At 45.0% G+C, this 24,466-nt stretch overlaps 1 protein-coding gene across 3 annotated transcripts in view; it reads left to right on the plus strand.

Moving 5' to 3' along the window:
- The first annotated feature begins 7,737 nt into the window (after positions 1 to 7,737).
- Positions 7,738 to 24,466, plus strand: part of ANO1 (anoctamin 1) — an 80,230-nt gene continuing 63,501 nt past the window's right edge. For 2 of the 3 annotated variants that reach the window (XM_051776929.1, XM_051776930.1), the window contains exon 1: positions 7,740 to 7,999. In XM_051776929.1, coding sequence (XP_051632889.1) covers positions 7,942 to 7,999 — 58 coding nt within the window. In that variant the 5' untranslated portion in view covers positions 7,740 to 7,941. Of the gene's footprint in view, positions 8,000 to 24,466 lie in introns of all 3 variants that reach the window. The other variant, XM_051776931.1, reaches the window with a different exon arrangement.

A 24,466-nucleotide genomic window follows, 5' to 3' on the forward strand; every position in this document is an offset into this window, starting at 1 on the left:
GTGTGGAACAGCCTTTCCTCTTTCCTTGAGGACAGTCCGGAGGGCGAGCTGCAAAAAAATTCTCAAATGACAGATCAACTCCTGAGCGGTGCAACTAAAAAGATTTATTGAGATTAGGGGGAGAAGGTGGCACTGGAGCTGAAGGAATGGCCTGGATGTCACACCTACCCCTGACACGAGCTAATCAGAGAAGTTTGACTTTGGCTTAGTCACGGTGAATAAGGCTCCAGGAGCGCACAAACTTTTTTTATCAAATCTTTTTATCCCTCCTTGTCCAGCCCTCCTCTCTTATCTAAACCTAGCCCATGGCTACAGGCTTTTGAGTCACCTTGGGTTTATCATCCCTTCCTCCTTTGCCTGACTTCCCACCCTGACTTTCACGTGCTTTGAAGAAGGCAGAGACCTGTGGGAACACACAGGACCCAGTGTCAGCCACTTGTTTTTAAAACACCAATGTGTGTGTGTGCTCTGTGCTGCAAGTGAGGCATTTTTATGGCTCATTTGTGTGCAATAACAAATGGCATGGCTCTGTTAATCTTAATTACCCATCTGGGTATAGACAGGCCAGTTGTATTCACAGATGAAACGCAGGGAAGTATGTGGTGTTCAATCCCACCAGGAAACAATCACCGCTGCCTTATTTCATTTATATAGATTCAAAGCACAACATAAAAATGTCCATATTCTTTCTTGGATCCATTTGATGTTCAAAGACATGCACATGGAGGATACAACCATCCCTGACTAGCAAGACCATCTGCTCTGTCCTACTAAGATCTGCATACCCTGTCTCAGAGGGATGACTGCATATTAAAACATCCTTCTTCAAATTCTTCTGTATTTCTTTCTTTTGGTACCTGCCCTCCAGAAACACAGCTTGAGGCTGAAAAACAGAACACTACTTTAACCAAGCTCACCATTCTCAGTTTCTCAGGCAGGTTACTGGTATTCATGTTTTGGAAAATGTTGGTGAATCTCCATGAACCTGCTGTTGACTCAGCCCCAGATTGGGTTCTCAGCCCATTGTTCTCTTGTTTCTAGGGAGTTTTCACAGAGATCCCAACTGAAATCGTGATTCAAGTGTTTAAATCACAAGCACCTTGGAGATAAACTGTGAATATTTAAAAAAAAAAAAAACAAAACAAAAAAAACCCCAACCCAAACAACCAAACACACAAAAAAACCCCGGTAACCACCAGTTGTAACACAATATATGAAAGTATAGAATCTAAACCTACAATCCATTGACAGTCTCATGTGCAACTTCATTGGGAATGTCTCATGTCCATGGAAAGGCCTTATAATATTTGTAGGTAATTGGTGTATAGACCATTTTAGGGCACTGTAAGAATTAAATTCTTAATTCTTAATAAATAGAAATAAAAAGCAGACCCATGAGCATGTGGAATATTATCCAAATATTAGTGCAACAGGTTCTTTGCTGTTATACCACAAATGGTACTGTTACTACTTTAGGTCTTCGCTCATTTACAGAAGTCCAAATTTTCTACTTTTTGGGAAGTGTTGTTGTAAAATAATGGTCTGAAATTGTCAGCTGCCACTGCAGAAAATGCCCTTGTGACAGGATCACACATCCCAGCGGTGGCAGAAACCTGGAAAGTTAATACAGGTTTTTCCAGCTGTGGCCACACTGCCAGCTGGAAACCCCTGAGTGAAGAGGAGCAGCCTCAGCATCAGGGAAATGGGAGCTGTGGGAAGGGAGGGATCCTTGAGAAGTCACCAGGGAATAAAAAGGCCTTGGGCTTCTTGGTTTGTGGCATCTGAGCTGGAGGCAGGAAAGGGAGGTCAGTCTGGGCTCCTGGGGCTTGGGAGGTGGGATGGACAGGGAGCAAAACACCATAGTTTGGGTCTGTAGGTGTGACCTCTGTAATCCTGGGGGGCTGGAAGAACCAGCATCTCCTTCTGCAAGCACTGTCAAGCCTCTGAGCTTTACAGAGCCTAATCTCCAGTGGATAACAAATCTTGAGCTGTTTTAGTGGCATATCTGCTGATAATGAACGAGGATATGAAAGTATTTAGGTCCTGGCATGTGAAAACCATCGGTGCTCACGGCAAAACTCCCATCACTGTTAATGAAGTGCTAAAAACTTGTCTCTCAGTGGGCTGCCAGTCTGTGCAGGACGGTAATTCTGCTGTAGAATGACTGTAGCACATGGGCTGCAGCCTTCCAGTATCCAAGCCACTTAAAGGGTATTAGCCTGAGTCATTGTTAGTGCCTCTTTGTGTCTTATAACAAAAGGCTTCGCTGCTTCAATTATAAATGGTGAAACAACTGCAGGTTCAAAACGAAGTTGCAGAAGACACTTAGACTAAATACCTGTTGAGGGAGATGCTGGCTCCCATAAATGCAAAGAGTGGCAAGTGGAGTCACAAGTAAAGGCTTCACCTTTTTTTACTCTTTATGATTCAAGTGACTTAAGCTCTAGGAGTAACTTCTGGTAAGCAATTTTATATATTATATATATATATATCTTTTACCTTCATTGCTTAAGACCAAAGATGCAGGGGCAGGTTGTAGCATGCAGCTGCACTTTGCACATGGGAGCACTGTGGGTTGATTTTTGCTTTGGACTGTACACCACAAAAAAAAAAAAAAAAGAAGCAAAGATACATGAGAACTATTTTGATTTTTCCCATCAGATTCAGTTCAAGAAGGTAATCAATAGCTGCTCCTGTTAGTCACAGATCAAAGAGCAGGGAACATACACTGCTATGTCTAATGGAAATGGCCATGGACCAGCAGACTTACCCTATAGCAAGAAGGGATTGAGATTAGGAAAAACTTCTCTAAATGCAAGGGTAATTTTAAGCATAGCACCAGATTCCCACAGGAGCTTGAAAGGGATGATGGCAATCTCATCAAAAGGAGTCAGGAAACTCAGATCAGCAGTAGCTTGGGTCCAGTTGAATCTGCCTTGGGACAGAGGGGGGGACTGGATCCAACTGCAGAGAGTTTAAAAAAATTGGGAGTGGGCTCGGTTTCACTCCCCCACCCCTCTGGCTGGTGCAGCTGTGCAAGCCAAGGCTGTCATAATTTCCTTCCATCAGTAGCAAGGGGAGAATCAGAGACCAGCTGTGACTCACATGGTCTGAGTCAAACCTTCTCCTGTGAACACAGCTTACAGCATCTCCTAATTTCATTTCAAAGCCCTGGCTGGGCTCTTGGGTGGTGTTACTTTCAACTGTAAATTGCAGAGGGAAGAAGTGGGAGGTTCCTCTGACTTTTTGTAAAATGACACTTGGAAACTTGGGCAGCATTAATGGGAAAACCCTGCGTGTTTCCCACCCTAGTGCCTAATAGCAACTAGTGAAAGTGTTTCATGGGGACGTGAGAAAGGGAACAGTCCTCATGTATGTAGAAGCAGGGAGAGGATTGTCTTTTAATTTCTTTTTTTCCTTCATTTTCCACTTCTCTTACATCGTCTAAACTTGTGAAAATCAGTCATCCTAAGTATTTATTCTTAATTTAGGCAACACGTGACCCCCAGCCTGCTTCTGTCACTGGCACAAGGCAAAGACCTGCAAGGTAGTGGATGTTTGTCACTACAGGCATTGTTTTATTCAGTCCTTAAACCACCTGCAGATTTGAGCACATGGTGCATTGTTACTTACAAACAGCAACGTTTTTCTCACTCAGCTTTGGCAAAATGTTAAAACACACACACAAAATTAAAAAGAAAGAAGCAGAGACGGTTCACAGAAGTAATATTTAACATAAGCATGCACAGAAGTGCCTGTGCTTGACGTGAATGAGTTCAAAACACACAAAATATTCTGTGCTTTAGGTACATGAGCTCTGGATATATATATCCAGCCACGAGAATTGCCATACTCTGAGGTCCATCTAGCCCAGGACCCAGTGTCTGTCAGTGGTAAGCAGCAAGAAAAGGAGATTAGAAACAGAACATCCTTCCCCACAAATGCCTTTCCAACCATCAGAGGCTTAAGAGCTTACTCAGCTGAAAATTATAGCCAGACCACTTTGTACAGTAGACACCACCGGAGCTATTTTTCACAAATATTTCTCATCCCTTTTCAAAAAAAAAAAAAAAATTGCTTCTGACTTGACTTGTATCTCATGAAAATGTAACAATGCTCTGTGTCCATAGTTTTGTTATATTTACCATTATATAGTAATTTACACAAGAATCTTATGGTTTCAGTTTATTACATGGAAAAAACCCTTTTCTTATTTTTTTCATCTTGCCACCTACTAATTTCTGTGGGTATACCTTAGTTTTTATATTGTGACTTACCATTCCCTGTTTATCTTTCCCACGTTGCCTGTGCTTTTGGGGCTCTCTGGAACATGATTCTGTACAACACACCCACTTTTTTTGCTTGTGAGTCAATGACAGGCAGGGAGTGTGTTGTGTGTAGTGGTGAAGGTGAGGAGCAGGGGCTCCACTGCAGTCACAGCCACAGCCAGGGTTTGTTTCACCATCATGTGATTGTGTTCATGCTGTTTTCGGGAGGCTGCCAGGGATATGGGCTCTTATCTCTGGATGCCCCAGCTGAACAGAGAGCTGGAGCGTATCCCTGCCTTCACTGAGTGCCCCTCAAAAGTGTAAAAGACCTCATAAAAATAGTTCAGAGGCAACTCCAAGGCAGGAAGGAGGTTGGTGGGCTGGTTGGTGGGTTGGTTTGGCGTTTGGGATGGTGGGGCCGGCGTCACACGCAGGCATTTCCCGGGAGCGTGAGCACCCTGAGCACCCAGAGCCTCCGCTCAGCTTCCAAACACAGGAGCCAAGAACTGCATTATTATTGTTATGAAGGTACGCAGTACATTTTGCAGGAGCAGACTGTGAATATTTCCAGCAATAGGTGTGGATGCCAAGCTTCGCTGTCGCCTTCCTAGCCGTTAAGAAGGCACTATTTTGTTTTATTGCACAGACAGTAGATCCTCCACCCCTTCGCCACCCTTCTCACAAGTACGTGTTGGGATGGCACACTGGGTTTATCACACGCTGAGGAAGAAAACTGGAGCTGGAGTCTCTGCTTCCTGTCATCCCAAGAGCCTATTTTAGCTCGTGGGGCTCTTGAAAAGACAAATCGTGTTTCCTCTGCTCTCGTGCGTGGTCGGAGCCTGAGCAGTTCTGTCCCTTCAGGTGCACCAGTGGTCCAGCCCGTGGTAATCTGCAATTAAAAAGCCCACGTGCCCACACAGAGGAGCCCAGGGAATATTAAAAAGTAAAGAAAATAGTGTGGAGAAGCAGGACAGAGGGATGGAGGTCAGGCAGGCTCCGTCCAGATGTTTTCCCATTATCTTTATATCAGTTTCCAACAACAGGCTTCTCCAAAGCAGCTCAAGGATGTGCTAGAGCTCATCTAGGGGAGAGGGAAGGAAGCTTGTTGTCCTGCCTCTCAGTACTACTGGGTGGAGCACAGGTTCCACAGCACACGGAGATTTTTCCACTTCCACTCAAATCTGGGCCATGTCAGCCCCGGGACCTTCTGAAATAATACCAGGCAATTCATGTATTTTAATTTTCAGGACACTTTAAAAGTAAAGATTACCCGTTAACACTTAAACAGCTGGAATGAGGCAGTAATGTCAACTTTATTTTTATTTTTTTTTCCACTTGGGGAGCTGGAATACAAGCTTAATTTTGGAAATCCTGCTTGTCAGACTAAAACTTCCTAAAGCCTCTTGCAAAATGATGCCATCAATCAGCTGGTCCACCTCTGGCTGGGCTTTCAGTAGGGAATTACCCACAGAAAAGGTATCACTTCAGTGGTGAAGGCACATTCTGTGCTGCCCTGTCCATATATCCAGGCTGGGTTCCCACCCCAGCTGTACTCAGCAGATGCTCGTGGAGTTTGTGGTCATGATGAGATAGGACACTGGAATCCAGCATTATTTCCAGATTTCTTTGTGTTTCACATCCGTAAAACAAATATATATGTTGGTCTCATGCCCACATTTGGTTCTGTCGCAAATCTCCATCCAAAATAAATTAATTTCAGGCAAAGGGAAAAGAGCACGTTCCCAAGTGCCTTTGATCCTGGGTTAATCAAGCTGGTAACTGAGGCTTCAGTGCAACACAATCTACTCGCCCTCTCTTCTGCTAAGAATAAACTAAGTGATGGGCATTTTAAAAATAGTCCAATCCATACTGTCCCAAAAAAAATCCCAAAAGTCAAAAAAGGAGCTAAAAGGTATGAAATGTAGCCTGAAAGCATCCGGGCTCAAAGCCTTGAGGGTTTATATTCCACGAAGGAAAAGTCAATGCATGTAAATTCCCTGGGTTATGTATTTATTATAACGTGTTTTCTGTCCCTCCTGTCAAACTTCCAACCAACCCAGGAAAGATGCTTTTACAATTTTAAGAACACTGTCCCCCAGGGATATCTGAGCTGTAACCTGCTGTCTTTTGGGTAGCAAAGGGGGGCTGAGGGTGGAACTAGACCCCTGATCTAAGTGAGAACAGTGTCTGCTTGCTGTCACCAGGTGGGCACCCCTCTGCTACCCCTGGGCTGGGCTCCCTGATTCCTGAGTACCACCAGCAAGATGCCACTCAGCAATGTCCCTTTTGGGGGTGCAAGGGGACCAGGAAGGGCCTGGGTGCAGCAGGAGCTGTGACAAATGTGGGGTGCTTGGGGTCTGACTGCCAGAAGCTGGGAAGCCTGCCAAGCCTGCTTCCTTCTGGCAGAGCCCTTGCACGCTTCTCTTCGAGTTTTTGAGGGTTAAGTGCTTGTCTGAGATTTAAAAAAAAAAAAAAATAAATAAGGGAAAACAGTCAGAGAATGGTGCAGATAAATGTGTGTCAGTTTTGCCTAAGAGGGTTTCTGCAGCACAGCACAGGCTCTGGCAGTGAGTTTGGAGAAGACCAAGGAATCCGTGGGGGGCACTGAAGAGGGGTTTAAATCCGTGGGGATGAACAAGCCTGGAATCCTGCTCAAAATCCTGCACAAATCCTGCAGCCACCCAGCAGGAGGTGTAAAAGGCAAGTGGCAGCTGTTTTACAACTCACATTCCTAAAAAACAAAGTTGAGAAAATTAACCCGGTGGTATTCTTTGAGGGTGTGACTTGGTTGGTGCGTACGGTGACATCCAGAGCATCCCTCCTGGACCAGAGCTGGGAGAGGAGGGGGGTGGCAGTCACAGCCTCCCCGGGAGATCAAAGAACATGCCGAGTTGGAAGGGACCCACAAGGACCATCGAGTCCAACCCTAAGCCCTGCACAGGACCATCCCCAAGAGACAGGGCGCCCCGGCAGCCAGCGGGGCGGAGGACAAGCTTTGTCACCGCTTCCCCACTTGCCAACCCTGTCACCTTTCCCACTGGGATAGCAGGAAACACGGGGCGGCGAACCGGGGAGGGGGCCGGTCACCCCCAAACAACGCGGGGCTTCAACAGCGCACCCCGCCGCGCTTTTTCTTTCTTTTCTTTTTTTTTTATTTTTTTTATTTTTTTAAATCTCCTCTTATTTTTGCGAGACGGGGAGGCGCGGGAGCGTGATAAAAAAAAAAATAAAAATTAATAGGAAAGGGAGCGGGAAATCACTTAATTGCGGCTCGGTGCGAGGGTCTTTAGCTCTGTTGGCGGAGCGCTCCCCACCGCCGACCTTCCGCGGGCGCTCCGCGCCCAAGGTCAGCGCAGGTACGCGCGGGGGCTCCGCGGGGGCGGCGCCGCCGGGAGGGAGGGAGGGAGGGAGGGAGGGAAGGGAGGAAGGGAAGAGGGAGGGAAGGAGGGCCGGCTGCCCGCGGAGGGCCGCGCTCCGGCGGGCCGGGCCGCCCGTATTTAAAGTGTGCCGGGGGCGGCGGAGCCGCTCGCAGGGTGAGCGCGCCCTCCCCGACAGGCGCCGCGGGGAAGGGGGGGAAAAAAGGGAGGAGAAACAGCAGCAGGAGGAGGAGGAGGGATCCTGGCAAGTTCGGTGTGGTACCAAGTCCAGGCGGGCTGCAGGGCTCGGACGGGCGATGGATAAGGATGAGATCCACCTGCGCAGGCTGCCGGCCGCCGCGCCTTGGGGACCGCGTAAGTGTCGCCGGCCGCGGTGGGGACGGTGCGGGATGGGGAGCGCTCCTGCCCGGCCGGGGACGGGCTCCGCGGGCCGCCCCGCCTGCCCCGATAAGGGATTTATTATTAGCGTTTCATCGACTATTTTTAAAAATCCAGAAATAATCTCCGCGGAGTAGCGGCGGAATGAAATAGCTTTGCCCCATCTCCGCCCCCCCCCAAAACGGTGTAAAGTCCTTTTAACCTGACTTAATATTGTAATTAAAAGCTCGTCTAGCCCCGGGAAGCCAATCTAATTGTGGGAAATTGCCGGAGTACAAAGTATATGTGACAAATCCTTGAGGTGATGATTGCTGTTAGTTCACGCTGTGCCGCGGAAGTCGAGCTAAAAAAAAAAAAAAAAAAAAGAAAAATCTTACTAAATGAAATGGGTCTGTCCGAGATTGTCAGTAATGCTTTTACAGAACTGACTAAACCATGTATCTGGGTATCATTAACTAATGTGTGCAGCAAAATAAATTATATATATTGGAAGGGGACAATACATTCCTTGGCTGAGAAGTTACAGAGCGTTTGGAGCCAAAGAGCAGATCGTTTAAGTGGTAGGGGGTGGGAATTTCCTTGGCTTCCCTCTAGAAATAAATCACAGCTCGGTGCCTGTGTGCATGCATGTGCACCCACATGTGCATTTATATAAAATCTTCACACACACACACCCTGTGTATATAAAACCTTCGCACACAGGCATTGGAACACAAATTTTGTGAGTACTATTTACTGAGCGCATTTTTCTCCCAGTTTAGAGACAATAAAACTGGGACTGAGATGCTAACCAGGAACATACTGGAACACATTTGATTATCCGGCTGAATTGTATACAAATGAAGTAAATTTAGCATGGCACCATTTATAAATTCCACGCTTTACAATCAAAATTCCAAATCTAACTGGTGGCAGCTAAGAATAGCACAGGGAGCCCTTTTCTTCACTCCCTCTTTTTGGATTCCCACGAAAACCGTTATCCTGGAGCCTACTCATTAAATGGCCAGATATTTCATCAGAGTTCAGCCCATTTCTAAAAGAAATGCTGTTTGCTCATCAAACCATAGGCTGGTCAGAGCGCTCAGAATGAAAACTTTAATGTCTGACACAAAACAGGTGGGCTTTGTATCTTAATACCGGGGAGACTGGGTTTCTGTGTTCTGCTGGTTGTCCCACCTTAACTTCTTTATGAAAATAAGGAGCTTGAACTTTTCAAAACTGTCATGGAAAGCAGGGGAAGCCGAAGTGTTGTCACAGTACATTGACGGAGATATCTGTAAGAGGACTACATGATAAAATGGCACTAGAAACTCCACCATTACTCACGGGGCAGGTGGCAATTTATCATGAGGCAATCGCAGCGATAGGGTGAGAGTCCTGAGAAATCTTTTTGAGTGGCTTTTTATCTTTGGAAAATGTAGTATTTTGCAGTGATGTTATTTAATTTACTGAGTCACCCATTAGCAGCACGAGCACTGTACACCAGCTTCATTGATGAGTTCAAGGAGCAGTTTTTGCTCTCTGAAGTGCATGTTTGTGTTTCTGTTGATAACCTATCCAAAAGAGCTTGTTTGTAAAAGCTGGTTATAAGATGAAACTCCTTTCTTATTACATGGCACAGCCATGTATTGGGGTACAAATCCTACCCAGTTGTTTGGTAATTTCTGCATTTATTGCTGGAGAGACGTGTGGAGACCCAGCCTTGATGTTTGTGCTTGGTCTTTGTACTCAGAAAACCTCCCCCAGACAGCAAAGGAGACTTGCTTGTTACGAGGAGTTGGGGAAAAAATTTGGGGTCAGTGAGAGGATGATGGAAGACAGGAAAACAAGGGGGAAAAACCTGTGCTCCTATAAGCTCTGGGTAAATATTATCTGTCGCCTACATCCAAAGGACTGTTTAACTTATGGCTCACAAGGAAAAAAGTGACCTCAGCACATTATTTTTGGCTCTTTTGGTGGCATGAAAGGACAGGTGTCCCCAGCTACATCTGTGCCCTAAGGAGCCAGGCGTTGCAGCTGATGCCTGTCAGCTTATTATATGCAACTCCTTCTTTATGTCCTGGGGTAACAAGTGCATCTGATAAAGACTGGATGAGGGTCAGAATTGGGGTGGGCTCAGGGGAAAGGTACTGGCATGTTGGCTTCTAAGAGGATCATGGTGATGTCCTGTCACTTCAGAGAAAAGCTTAGAGGCACGGGGGACAAGTGCTCAGGACTGAGCACAGGTTTAGGATTCAAAAATTCCCTGAAAACCCCCTTTGAAAACTCTCCCATGGGAGAGTTTTGTCACCAGCTTAAATGTTGTCAGACTCTCACCCCAGAAAATGAAATGTTTTTCCCCTTTTCTCTGGAATACACTGCTCAATCCAAGGCTGGGACTTCCAGCAGAGCTCTGTAGGTTTTTGGTCCATATTGCCCTGCTCCCCATGGTAGCACTGCAGCTATTTCCATTAACAGTGAAAATGATGAAGCATATTAGGCTAATAATTAATCAGAGATGACAAGGGACTAATAACTGTATTGATTTAATTAGGACTTCTTTTCCAGCTCTGTAACTTGCAGTCATGCACATCATTAACTTAGCATTTTAATTTGCTGTGATAACTTATTAATTTCTGGGGGCGAGCGCGCGCGCGGCCGGGGCAGCAGCTCCGACTTTGTGCCTCGGTCCTGCCCAGGACTGGCAGCAAGCAGGGCGCTCTGTCAGCCCCTGGGAGCTGCTCCTTCAGGGCACCGAGGCAGTGGGAATTGCCGAGCCAGGTGTGGTGGGTGAGCCGGGAAGGCACGTGTGGCTCTCCGGCCGCTCGCTGCGGTCGTACGGGCGTGACGTGAAATATGGGGTAAAAGCAGCGTGCCAGAACGGGAGGAGGGAGAGTGACCCTGGGAAGGAGCAGCAGTTGTTGGCATCGGGAAGGGAAAAATGTCCCTCCTGACTTGCGCTGCACCCTTTGAATTCTGGCGATTTCGAGAAGAGGAAATGCTTGGGGACGTGCTGTGGTTGGAAAATAAGGCTCACTTTAAATTAGAATCACTTTGGGGAGAGGAGGAAAGGCAGGGGCTGTAACAGGCATGATAAACAGGAATTTACTGTGTGAAAGGCTGATGAATGCCAAGTTTACTCATCTTTCCCCCCCCCCCCCAGTTTTGTTGGGGGTACTTGGCACTCGCTGGGCATGCCTGGCATCTTATGCAGCTGGTCCTCAGCAAGATCCCCTCTGGTACACTGCTGACCAGAAACTTCTCCAGCAGGGAGAAGCTGTTCCCACTGAGATCATAGAGCTAAATAGATGGTTGTGTTGCACTGTGCAGCAAGGTTTGGGACTTGTGGGGAAAGAGATCCCATCAACCTCCGCTCAGAGCTGAGCATCCTGCTCTGTATTATCAAGGTACTTGTAAACCTTTGCCCTGTGCCGTGGGAAGGCTGATTCCTCTGCTTTATCCTCGTTTGCTGCAGAGGGCAGTCAGCACAGGGACAAGAGCTGTGCAAGCCAGAAGCACCAGGCAGGCTCCATAGGAGAGCCTGTCCAAAGTCCTTGTCCTTGGGCAAGATGATGGGGAGTTTGGAGAATTTACCCTATCAAATATGCATTTCATATAGAAACAGGTCATTTTCATGTGGAAGTACTGTTGGGTCACTGTGCAGGTGAACTGTTGGTCTGGTGAGCTCCAGGAACAGAAGGCACCACTTTCCTTATTTCTTACAAGTGTTTTCAGAGATTCTGAGAAAGCCTTTCTGCACACAGCCTCATACCTTATTATACAAGCCAAGCTGGAAATAGTTGTGCTTAATTTCAGAGACTGCAGAAGATGTTTAGCTGAGGGTGGGAACATTAACCTTTCTGACCTCACCCGTGTTTGCAGGCCAACTGGAGATTATGGCAGGACTTGCAGTTCTGCCATAGGTACAAACCCCGAGAGGGGTTTTACAAATGACAAATTTTCAGGGGTTGGCAGCTTTGCTGAGACCCTATCAGGGTGTTATTTTCAGTGGTGCTAAGTCATCTTGTGCCAGCTGTTAGATCTAAGCAATGTCACTGACGCTGCGCGACTCCCTTCTGCCGCTCTGAAGAGCAAAAAAAAAGATAGTGGTGTTACCTCTCGTTGTTCCTGAGAGGTAATTTGTGGTGAATTCAGGCCTTTTAGCAACAGCCACAGAGGCTGCCTCGCTTGGGAGGCTGGGAATGCACAGGAAGCAAAGCTCCTCGTGCTGGGCTGCATTAGTCACCACGGCTGCTTCGCAGGCAAGCCCACAGGCCCTCCAGGGAAACGGATTCTTATTTATTTGGTTTAGCCTTTGATTTGTATCCCTCGTCCCTCTATTTCTGAAAGTAGTACTACATCCTGGTGGGAGGGCCAGCCCTTCTCCCTGCCCCCTAACCTCCCTGTATCCTTTAGCCTTTATCTGCAGCAGCTGACCCGTGTCCCCGTGTACATCCTCGCTCCGTTTGTTCTGTTCCTTTGTACTGCTCCGTGGGTCCTCCCGTTTCAGCTCCCTTTGCTGTTCCCAGTGTCTTGTCCCTGCCTCTGCTCTGTGGCTGGCCCACATGCCAGTGTTTTCTGTCTTCTTCAGACTCCCACAGTTCACATTTTTGAACCTTCTACTGGCAGTCTGTCCTTCCAGCCATTACGGGAACTATTTCCAGATTTGAACTGATGGAGGGATAGTGGCAACACCAGATCCAGTGCCATTCCTCTTTAATATCTTTGCCTGCTTACCTTATCTGCATATCTGATTTATTCTTGGCAGCTCTGTATCCGTGCTAGGACCTTATTCCTATCAGTGGCATATTAATAATGTATACAATTACTGAGATGTCCTTTCGGACTGCAGCTCTGCAAGCTGGAACCTTTTCTTTTTTGAAGCTGACACAAACACCTAAGACTTTTCCCACGCAACTGTAAGTGATCTGGGGGAGTTTTAAAATCTGTAATCTGTTATGAAAAGCCTAAGTGGTTCGCAGGCATTAACTGCTCTTTTTATATCTTAGAAATTATTTAACTTCTGTCATGACAGCAGTGATACACAACAATACAAGTTATGTGTTCCTGGCTCCCAGTCCTGCTCTTTTGCCTCTCCCTCTGTTTGTATCCTACGGAGGGAGAAACTTGATGAGTGTGTACTAAAATGAGAAAAAAACCCCTCTGTTTTCTAAACACATTGCAAATATTTGTTGCCCCTTGTACTTCTTCATTGACGTCAGCTGATATCCTGCTTGGAATATTGCAATAGGGATCTGTGTGTTGATAAGTGACGTTCAGTAAGAAAAAAAATTGGTCCAGGGAGAGAGAAATACATTACAGAGCATTAAATTAGTGAAAAAAGGAAAAAGTCTAGCAACTAAATTACATTTCCAGTGCAGATCCAGGACACATTGTTAAAAAATTGAATAGGAAAAGTGAGCAGATACTGACTTCAGTGACATCATGGAGGTAAAAGTAATGAACTCAGAGTCCTCTGAATACATTTTGAAACTCTACTTTTTAACCTGATGTAGCGGGAGTCTTATAATTGTTCTTCAGAAGCAGAAAAAGAGCCAAGGTGGACGTTTCAGGGCTGAGCATCATTCAAAGTTTTGGGGTTTTTACTACTTTGAGGTAGGGAAGGTGACAGACACTAGTTCAGTGCAGCAGTAACAGTCAAAGAAAACCCCATCCTGTATTTATGTCTGACCATTTGTACTATGGCATCTTGGCTGACGGCGCACCGCTAGATATGTCAATGGATGTGCTTTGCAATTCTTCCCAGATTTTGGCAGGCAAAGGCTCAAAATATGGTGTGACTTTATGCTTGTGGTATGATTGCCCAGGGAAAGAAAAAAAAAAATCTACTGCAGACTGCAAAAGATGGAAGCTTTTATGCAAATACCATCCCATTCATCACAGTGTGTTGCAGTGCTATTGTCCTGAAAAGGTTTTGTAGTGATGGATTCATGGAATTTTGGCAAACCAGGGAGAGAAGGAAGAAGAAGGGTTGTGTGGGCGTACTGCATTCACTGCTGTGTGCCTGTGTGCCAGCTCCATATTAAATCACCTCTTTGGTTTTCATTAGCATTGGCATTGTCGGAGAATCACAGAATGGTTTGGGTTGGAAGGGACCACAAAGCTCATCTCGTTTCAAACCCCCTGCCAAGGGCAGGGACACCTTCCACCAGAACAGGTAGCTCAAAACCCCTTCTAGCCTGAACACTTGCAGGGATGGGGCAGCCACATCTTCTTTGGGCAACCTGTTCCAGTGCCTCACCACCCTCACAGTAAAGAATTTCTTCCTACTACCTAATCTAAACCTGCCCTCCCTGCTTGAAGACATTCCCCCTCATCCTATTACTACGTACCCTGGTCCAAAGTTCCTCTCCAGGTCTCCTGGAGGCCCTTTTAGGGGTTCTAAGGTCTTCTCAGAGCCTTCTCTTCTCTAGGGTGACCAACCTCAGCTCTCCCAGCCTGTCTTCATACATGGCTCCAGCCCTCTGAGCGTCTTCATGGCCTCCTCTGGACTTGCTCCAGCACATCCACATCCTTCTCATGTTGGGGACCCTCAGCTGGACACGATGCTCCAGGATAGAGGTGCAAAGTCACCTCCCTCAACCGGCTGGCCACGCTGGTTTTGATGCAGCCCAACACTGACAGCTCATATTGAGCTCCTCATCCACCAACACCCCCAGCTCCTCCTCCTCAGGGCTGCTCTCAATCCATTCCCTGCCCTGCCTGTGTCTGTGCTTGGGATTGCCCCAGCTGAGGTGCAGGACCTTGGTCTATTCCCATGGAGAAGCTGATCTAGACCTTGAGACCTTTTCTCATGTGTTTAGCCTGGTGGGGACACCGCTGATGGAAGGTGTGTGTGGAACAGTTTGGGATGTACCAGCTGGTGCCACGATGTGTCTGGAGGGGAGGTACCAGCTGTGGGACCACTGGAAGGGTGAGACTAAGCAAACTGTAGCAATGTGGTGAAAGCACCCTTTCCCCAGGCTCACTAGTGGAAACTACTGCATTATTGCCTGCATCCTGTGCTCCTGGCACAGAGTCTGAGACTGGTCTAAAGAAGGAGAATGGTTCTCTGTGTGTAGTCTCAATGTTGGTATTTGGTCAGCAAACCTCATCCAGATGCTTGTATCTCGCTGCATACTTTTGAATGTTCTTTTTCTGATGAATGGCAAGGACAGGTTTCTAAAAATAAATTAATGGTTTTCCCTTTTTTACTTCCTGTGACTTAATATACTTTATTTATCTATATAGCTACTAGTCATCATCATTCTTCAGCTCACTCGAGTATAAACAGAAATGAGCCTGAGTCACAAAGTAAGGATGTGGAGCCAGGCTTTTTCCAGGATTTTAGCCAGGTGTAGGAGTTCCAGCTTAGGGGTCGTGGAGGGAAGAGGCTGGCCCTGGGACTGTGCCTCAGGGGTCTCACACATGAAATGTGGAGATGAAAGACTGCCCACTGCTGCTTTCTGCATCTTCTTCCAAGGTGGTAAGACCTTGCAGCTCTGGGCAAAGAGTTAAAAAAAAAAAGTAATTAAAAGTATTTTAAGAATTAAAAGTATTTTAAGAATTAAAAGTATATAAAAGAATTTTAAGGTTAGTTTATCGCTAAAATAATAAAAACCAGAGTGAGATGCCAGTTAATTATTGCTCTCACACAATCCCTAAGGATTGTTGATCAGCCCAACATCCAAAGCAACAGGTGCTCTCATTTAATCAGCTCAAGCACCATACTTTCACAAATTCACTCTCCTGGGGCATACAGGCAGTTCCTCATGCTGCTGGTAGTGTGGCCCAAACCAACCATAAACTTGAATGAAACAGATCTGAAAATAAATGAATGTTACCAGGAATTTTAAGGTAGTAGTCTCCTTTTGGTATTTGCCCACTAAAATTTAAGACTGCCTCTGCACATCAGTAGCAGAACATGCTATAATTTTGTTTACTCGTTAGAAACGTGAAGCAATCTAACCTAAAACATCCTGAGCATCATTTTCTTGGCCAGAATATGCCTTGGGGGTACCTCTCTTTGTGGCTAAGCAGCACATCTCTCTGTTAGGAGGTATGTGAAATAGGAAAGACATAAGATGTACTGGACAATAGGATTTGGTGCTCTCTGGAGCTCTGTGTATCAAGGTATGTGTCCTGTGGGAGAAGTGGACTTGCTGGCTAACAGAATAATGAAGAGTGAGTGTCAACATACTCCGTTGTTTTTTTTTTCAATCAGCAGGACTGATTGTTCAGAGGGTGTGAATTGAGTGATCCTTAACTTTCCTTTCAGGGTTTCTGGGGATATGGATATCAGCACTGTACTAGTAGGGTTGTGTTTGCAGCTCCATCAATTTGTCTGTGAACAGTCTTCTGGGGTTTAGTGTTGACATCGACAGGGACATAGATTCGAAATGTTGTTTCATCTTTACAATTGCTGTCAATAATCCATTTGGCAGGAAGCTGAGAGTGCCTAAAGGCACGAGGGAGCAGCTTAAGGTACGTTGCCAGGACATACCTCAGCTAACAGAGACAATTATTTCTGTGCTACAGATCTGTACTTCAAATTCAGTCATTTTGTAGAAATATTTTTACTTCATGTGCCCTGAGATGTAAGATGATGTTTGGGCTCTTGGAATAGGAACAGCTCCTCTTTCTGAACAGTTGTACTCAAGGACATGCAGGCGATCCTTCTTTAGCTAATGGTGGTTGGGAATCAGGTTGAGAGGCAAAGGCTGAACACCCAGATCATGTCCCAGCCCTTTTGCACATGTTTTAGAAGTGCAAAGTATTTCTTTACCTGTGGATCTTAGAGGACTTCACAAATTTTATTGAGACATCAAGAGAACCCATCAACTTAATTTGCATTGTGTTTATTTGCTGTTGCACAACTTCTGTTGTAGGACAAGAGTGAATATGTTGAATTTATGGGCTTGACAGGTAACAGAAAACAAGAATTGTCATTTTAGTTCACTTGACATGGGTTCAACTGAGAGAAGAGAATAGTTGTCCAGGGTAAGACCACGTGCAATATGTAGTGAGGGTGGAAGCAGAGCAGTGTGTATTAAATTAAATAGGGTGAAAGTGCTCTAAGTGCTCCTTAGTTCAGAACTGGAGTTTAGACTATCAGGCTGTGCTTATTTATTCTGCTGTTTACTTTTGACTGATGGGTGTCATCACACTCTAAAATCTGACCCAAATGAAACAGCTTATTTTTTTAAAATTGCAGCTGATCATTTTCATTTAAGAAAGAATCTGCTCTCTCAAACACACCAAGAATTAATGATAAGTCGTGGATTGCAAGAGAAATTATGCTCACCGGTACCATTCTTACTCTGCTGTAATGACTTGTCTTTTTTGTGTTGGGATAAAGTATTTTTGATTAATCCTAACCATTTAAGGCCCATCTAACAATATAAATGAATAGCTGGGTGATAAAAACCAAAGACCACGTACTAACTCTCAGGGGAAGAGCAGAAACTGGTTTTGGGTTAGATTTTAAACATTGTTACATACCAGAGGCATAGAAATCAAATCTAAGCCTTTTAAAGCTAATAGTTTCTAAATGGCAGATGAGTTAATTGAATTTTTAAAGTTCCTTCTTTTAGCATCTAAGGAGCTTTCAGTTAAAAGAACCGGATTATCGTTTCCAAAACAAGATCTTTGTTGTCTTGATAATATAAATTAATGAAAGCTTTCCTTTCTCTCTTTCTCCTCAGTGTGTTTTCTCAAAATAGCTCATCGGGGCTGTATCCTGCAATTTGCTGTGCCCTCTGGCCCTCGTCCAGGAAAGCACTTAAGTGTACAAATAGCCCTGGTTTTGGTGGCAAGTGGGCAACTGAGCAGGAGACCCTCCCGTGTGTCCCAACAGCTTCCACACATCCCTGTTTTCACGGGAAATCTGCAGCTCACTCCCCACCCTCCACAGTGTCTGCTCCACCTGATGTGAGCAGTATTTCACAACACAGTCCTGGCCCTTCGTTCATGCCTCTGTTTCAGGGGGTTTGAGGATTATTTAGTGAAAATCCTTGCATTTCAGGTAGCTTCTCACGAGCTCTACTCTGGAATCCAGTGGGGACTTTGCCACCCCTCTTAATTTTGGAAGCGAAGCACATGTCTGATGGTAGTTAAGGAGTTCAGCCTCTCCTCAGTCATGGCACTAAATCTTTCAAGTAAAACCCCGTTGAAGCAGTTCCTGAGAGCCTGTGATTGATTTCAGTGCAGCAATTGCTCTGTATTGACTGACTGGAGCACGCTGTCCATCAGGAGCAGAGTTGGTTTGCAGGAAGCTTTCATGTCCTTCACGTGGCAAATAAAATCAGGGACCCTACCAAACATATTTCAACCTTAATGTGAACAACCTGATGTTAAAAAAAAAAAAAAACTACAAAAAAAACCCAACAAAAAAACAAAAAAACAAATAGGCATTTAAATCTCGTGCATTGGGCAAAGGGTATATATTGTGCTGTCATTTAATAATGTAAGTAGGAAAGTAAATATTTCTCATAAGCAGATTATTACGGGGGATCGTCTTTCCTCTGGAGTTTTGTGTTGCTGTCAGACCAAAACAGGGAGCTAATTCCAGCTTTTACCCCTTCTCAAGTTTGAGACCATCGCTCTTTCTGTTTCTCTCCATCACATTTTTCTTGCCACTGCTTTCTTTGTTATCCTTTTTTTTTAAAAAAAATTAGTTTTTAAAATTCAAAAGATGGAGAAAAGTGGATATTACAGAAACAAAGCCAGAACCGGGTAGAGAAAATGTTTCAGCCATCCACAGGCAGGAAATCTGAGCTCCTCTGGAACCTGAATGAATCCTGGAGCAGCCCTGTTATTTTTATATATTTATTTCCCCGTTCGGATGTTCTGTCTGCTTTTCCCACGTTATCATCAAAGTGGCCCCAGAAGGGACAGTTGTGAAACAGAAACTATCTGTGAGTGGAGGAACAAAACCAGAGCTTTTAAGCTTGGTTTTAGCAAAAACAAACAGCTTTAATTACCCTAAGTGTTTGCAAATGTTGCTGCTCTCTTCTAAGTGTGTTTTAACATGGGCAAAGGCAAGGAGAGATGTTGGTGGCAGCCCCATCTCCTTGAAACTTGGGTTGAGCCCGTGCAGTGGTGGTGGTTTCTCCCTCTTCCCGCTCTGTGCCCTGGCCAGACTTAGGTTTGCAGCACTGAAGCTGAAGGAAAAAATAGTTTCTTCCCCTGGTTCACATGAACTGCTTTGAACTGGAACAGATGTGGATGTACAGAACTGTCTGCTCGCAGCGACCGTTCCATTTATAACCACGGGTTTTCTATTCAGGTCTCTTTATCATTTTTAACTTATTTTCTGTTTCCACGTCCTTTTCCACAATAAAATATTCCTAACTAAATGGGTTTTCAGCTCACATCCAAAACCTTTGCAAGTGCTGTTCCTTGCTTGAACTTACGGTGCCAACGTTATTGTTCAGCGATTTTTTGCTAATAATGATGCCCAGAGGAGGCAAGGTTGAGTTTGGTTTTGGGGTATTTTTATGATGGGGTTCAGAATATCAGTTTATTACCAAATTAGGGCAGAATCTGGAGTGTGGTGGTGTTAAAATCTCACAGAAGGTGTTTGTAAGATCTAACTTCCAAATGGCATTCCTATTAATTTTCTGCTTTGTTGAACTGTGTTCTACTCTGGTGTACAAAATAAGTTTGTGTGCAACCCAGACCAGAATTGTTCCAGTGAGTACAGATAAGGGATTCACATTCAACCACAAAAATTCAGTCCATGGTGTTGTTTTTTGCTTTGTGTTTTTCACAAACTCCTGCTTCAGAGTACATTCATTCACTGTTTGATTTGATTAAGTGCTCAGTAATTAATTCCACCAATGCTCTGCTAAGTGAGAAGGTGAGTCCTGCACTTCCCAGTGACCAAGACACAGGGATGTGTCCTGGGATGAAGAAAAAAATGCATGAAAAGGTGAAATCAGTGGTGGTGTTTGGTTCAAGCTGATCAGTTATGCCTCTCCTCACTTGAGCCGACCATGTGGCCTTTATTACAAAACTAGGAATTCATTTTTTTAGAGTTACTTCAGCTTGTCTGTCCTCTAATTTTCTGTGGAGACAGTCAGTTGTTTGTACATTGGGGACCGTACGTGTCAAGTTCTTTGTTTTAGTTCATTGCCTTCAGTTGACACAGAAAACAAAAATCTCCTCGAAATTGTGGAGACAGATAGGATTTTAATCTAAACCACATGAAAAGTCAAAACCTTCTGTGGCCACGGGTTTTATTGGGGTTCAACCTCCTGCACTCTTTTTGGGAAGGCCAGAGATTTTTTTTCATATCTGAAGGCACTTTTCTTTTCTGGTTGACTCAATGCCAGCTCTAAAACTGGATGATACAGCCCTGTGAAGCAATGCCTGGATGGTGTTGGGATGTTCTGAGGAACAGTCTAGGAACAGTACCCTTGGCTGTGGATTCCTCACACCACTGGGCAAGAATCACTTTGCTGTTGTTGGGCTACCTTGACATCACTCAGGTTGCATCAAGTGAAGTCAAAATAAAAGTAGATATTTGCAGTATGGAAAAGAGAGTTTCAATTGTTCAGTTGTAACGAAGAAACAAAAGGAATTTTTGTGCTTAATCTGGTTTTACCAGTGGTAACAGATAAGATCTCTATCTGTCAGGCTGATATGGTGTAGGCTGGTTTCTGACACATCACTTACACTCACTTACACTCACTCAAACTCGTGTGCTTGTACCCCCAGGATGCACCTTCCAGTTGTAGTGTTTCTCTTGCTCTTTTCTCCTTCCCGTGATCCGTGCACTTTCTATTTCCATAGCTGCAGTTAGCTTTATTTCCTCAGTTTAATTTCCATTTAACTTCCGAGGAAAAAAGGTACAGATGTTCAACTGCAACCATTTTTTTTTTTTTTAAACCTCTTTGAATGCTTTTGGTTGTCCTGTAGGTTTCCACCGCCAAGGAAACCCTCTGCGCGTCAACCCCCGCGACAGAACTTTTCTCTTGAACTCCCCTCGTGTCCTCGCACTACCCTTCCGCGGCTCGAACGAGAACTAAAGCTCCATGGGAACATCCCCAGTGCACAACCACATCAAAGCTGTGGTTGGAGTCCAGCTCTCAAACAGCCCCCAAAAGCTGGCCAAGCCTGGTGTGTGGGTTCTGGTTTGATATGTTGTGTAGGGGCCCTACGTGCAGCGTTCAGCGAAGGCTGGAGACCAGACACCGAGTTCCCAAGAGCTAATTGCTGTCTGGACTGAGGCAGCATCTCCCTTATCCATCTCTGCAACTTGTCCACATGAGTTGTTTAATCCTCTCTTTCACCAAAGCACCACATAATTTGTCTGGTTTTAATGCTGACCAGTAGTGAATCCTTGATGTGAAGAATGTGCAGGGAGGGAAAATCTGTTTACGGTTCCAGTTTTTATTCACGTTTGCCAGTTTTATTGACTTTATTTTTAAGGAAAAATAATTACACTGAGTCTGGTTTTAGTCAAGGACTTTTCTGGTTTATGTGAGGAACAGACAAAGACCTGTCACGTTGGAAGGGTAAAATCAGGTGGGGAAAAAAAAGTGTTCTTTCCCTTCAACAAATAAATCAAGTGCTTCCACCCTAGAAGAATATCCAGTAATGTCACAAGTGTGGGCACTGAGGATAAGCAGACACATCAACAGAGGGAAATCTCTGACAAGTTTTAGGTGTGTCACTCAGACATGGGATGTATCTTAGTAGATAGTCTGTCACTTTTATTCCCTAATAACTTTTGACAAGAGACAGATAATACTGCAGAGTTTATTTTAAGGTAGATTGTTGAATTTTGTGTCTGTTCTCTTTCTTTCTTCCTTTTTTTTTTTTTTTTTTTTGAATACTTTCTCTTTTTCATAAAAAATTAGTGCCCCAGCTATTTGTTGAGCTGGTTCTATTTGGGGAGGAAGCAATGGATGCAGAAAGCAGCTGGATGCTGTTGAAGTGTTTTTGATTTTAATTTTCTTTTTCTTTCTGGGTGCTCGTTCTTTGCTCAGCTGAGCAAAGAGAGCACTGGTGAGTGCTCAGAGTGGTGCTGGCAGAGGTCAGTCACAGCCCTCGGGTCCCTGCAAGCCCCAGGCCTCCCCTGGCACCGCTGAGCAGACCCCCAAACCACGTGGTTGTTCAACGGTGGATCAGATGTCTAAAAACATCGATTATCTGAACGGTACCTGTGGCCAAAATGAGATTTAAAGATCTGGGTCTCCAAAAAAGCAAAGGGTTGGCTTGTTAACCGGTGCCTGAGCATGCTTGGTGCAGAGCACTGGTGCTTTGCTGTCTCTCTGTGTCCAGCTATGTTCTCACAGCACCGAATGCATCCCAAGGCTCGGCACCCCGAGAGGTGCTGAGTGCCCTCGAATCCCATCTCTTCCCACGGTCAGAGGGCACCGGGGAGGAGCAGAGAGGCAGAGGCAGAGCCAGGCAGCTGTGTGGCCACAGTGCCTCGCTGGCTCCTTTGGGATGGAGGATTCAGGACCAGGAGAAACATAACAGTCCTCTTGGGACAAATGTGGGAGCGTAAGGGCATCCAGGGAGGCTGCACCTGGGAGGAAAGGGGATCTTTTTTAAAGCTGTTGAAAGCGGGTAATTTTGGGTGATCTCAGCCTTTTCGAGCTTCTCCTCTTACACAGACTGATTTGTTTTACATCTGGGGCACGATCAATAGATAAGGCATGGGAATATTTACTCACCAAATTGGAAGGGCGCAGGAATTTGCTGTGGGAAACCAGTGCATTCCTATGGGCCAGATCTCCTGGAAGCCACAGGACGTGTTCCAGGCATATCCCACAGCCTCCTCTGAGGAGGGGGCAAGGATTCTTAGCCCAAAGAGAGGGAGGATAATTTACCCCTCAGGAATTTTCTTTCATATTCATAACTTCTGATGAGTTCCACATCAGTCGGGGAAAATGTTGTTTGAGAAGCTGTTTTTGTAAAACATTTGTCATTCCTGAGTCCGGGATGCTCTGCTTCAGTTGGTGTCTTTTAGTGAGAGTTTGCCAAAAATTTGTGTGAACGAGTGTTTTGCTGTGCATTTTCTGTGTTTTAGTGATGTTGTACAGCAGTGTGGGTGTGCAGCACAGGATCAAGGAAAAAAAAATAGAGGGAAAGCCCCGTCTTGCCTCACTGAATTTGTACAGTGAAATGATCAGCTTGGACCACGAGGGTTACAACTGTAGCATTTCTGAGCATCAACAAAGTGCTTTGCTTTCTGTTGTGTGTGGGTTTAGAAGCAGGGATTTTACAGCAATGCCAGCTTTAGCTCTTCAGGAGCCTTTGCTCCATCCTTAGCATTCTCCTGCTTAAACAGGAGAATGAACAATCATTTATTGGTTGAGTTTGTGACATGCAGCCTTCACCTTTCCTTGGAGTCTCTTTTCCTTCCTTTCTTTCCACCCTAATTTACACTATAATCTTACAGCTTAAAGCTTCAACCCTGTCATTCCTTACTTGATTCATGTAAAACTTCAACCCAATCAAAAAGTCCAGATGGAAGTGAAGGGATGGGTGTGTACATGGATGTCTAAAACCTGCTGCTATACTAAACCTTTCTGGGAGCACTAAAGAGAATCTGATCCTTTAAACTCTCTTTATAAGGCTTTAGGAGGGAATAACTTGCAGCATTTATTTTTCATGGTGGAGCTATCATCAAGCAAAAATCTGTCTGGAGTAAGTGAAACTGATAGTCACCAAAGTATGTGTTACAGTTTGGAAATGTCTGTGAGAGGCTGTCACTGAGAACAGGCCAAAAATGGAACCTGAAAGAAAAGTTAGAAAGGAGTTGGAATGTTATTAAAGCTATAATTATAAACATAGGAGGCATTTTGATATTGTTTCTTTTCTTTAAAGCTTCCATGTGAACAGGACTGGGAGTTTGCTGTGGGGAATCCAGGAACCCTTTTTTAGGACAGAGGGGAAGATGCACATTGTCTCCCCAGATTTATGCATTCAAATAATGAATTATGAGTTGTAGGATTTCTAATATTAGTGTTTTCCCCTGGCTGTAACCAGGTAATTGATTGAAAGAAATACAGGCTGCCCCTTCACTGGAAAATGTTTGACTCCTGTCTGGTTCAGGAATGTGAAACCCCTGGTCTGCTCCCAGAATCACAGAGTGTGTGGACATGGCCCATCATCCAGCATGTAGATGCAAATGTTTTGGAAAGGGCTTTAGAAAAGTATTTCCACCTCTGTTTTCCTTGGTACCAGCTTCTGTTGCACCCTGAAAATAAAATGAGAGCTGTCTCCTTTGCCTCTTAAGGAAAGGGCACGTTGAACCAGTGCTTGGAGTTTTATGTGTTCAAATTTCACATGCTGCTTGTTTGCTTGGTGTCAGAAACGTTCTGTTGATGATTCCAAAGCATCAGCCAGGTCGAGGGATGGACTCCAGCAGTAAAGAAATTGTGTAGGTGCCAGGAAGGACCCACCTTTGCAGGTGCCTGCTGTGATCTGTGTCTATCATAATGTGAC

The sequence above is a fragment of the Manacus candei genome, unplaced genomic scaffold (genome assembly GCF_025592945.1).
Source record: "Manacus candei isolate 608988 ecotype Guabito, Panama unplaced genomic scaffold, ASM2559294v1 h1tg000009l, whole genome shotgun sequence".
Taxonomy (NCBI): Eukaryota; Metazoa; Chordata; class Aves; order Passeriformes; family Pipridae; genus Manacus; species Manacus candei.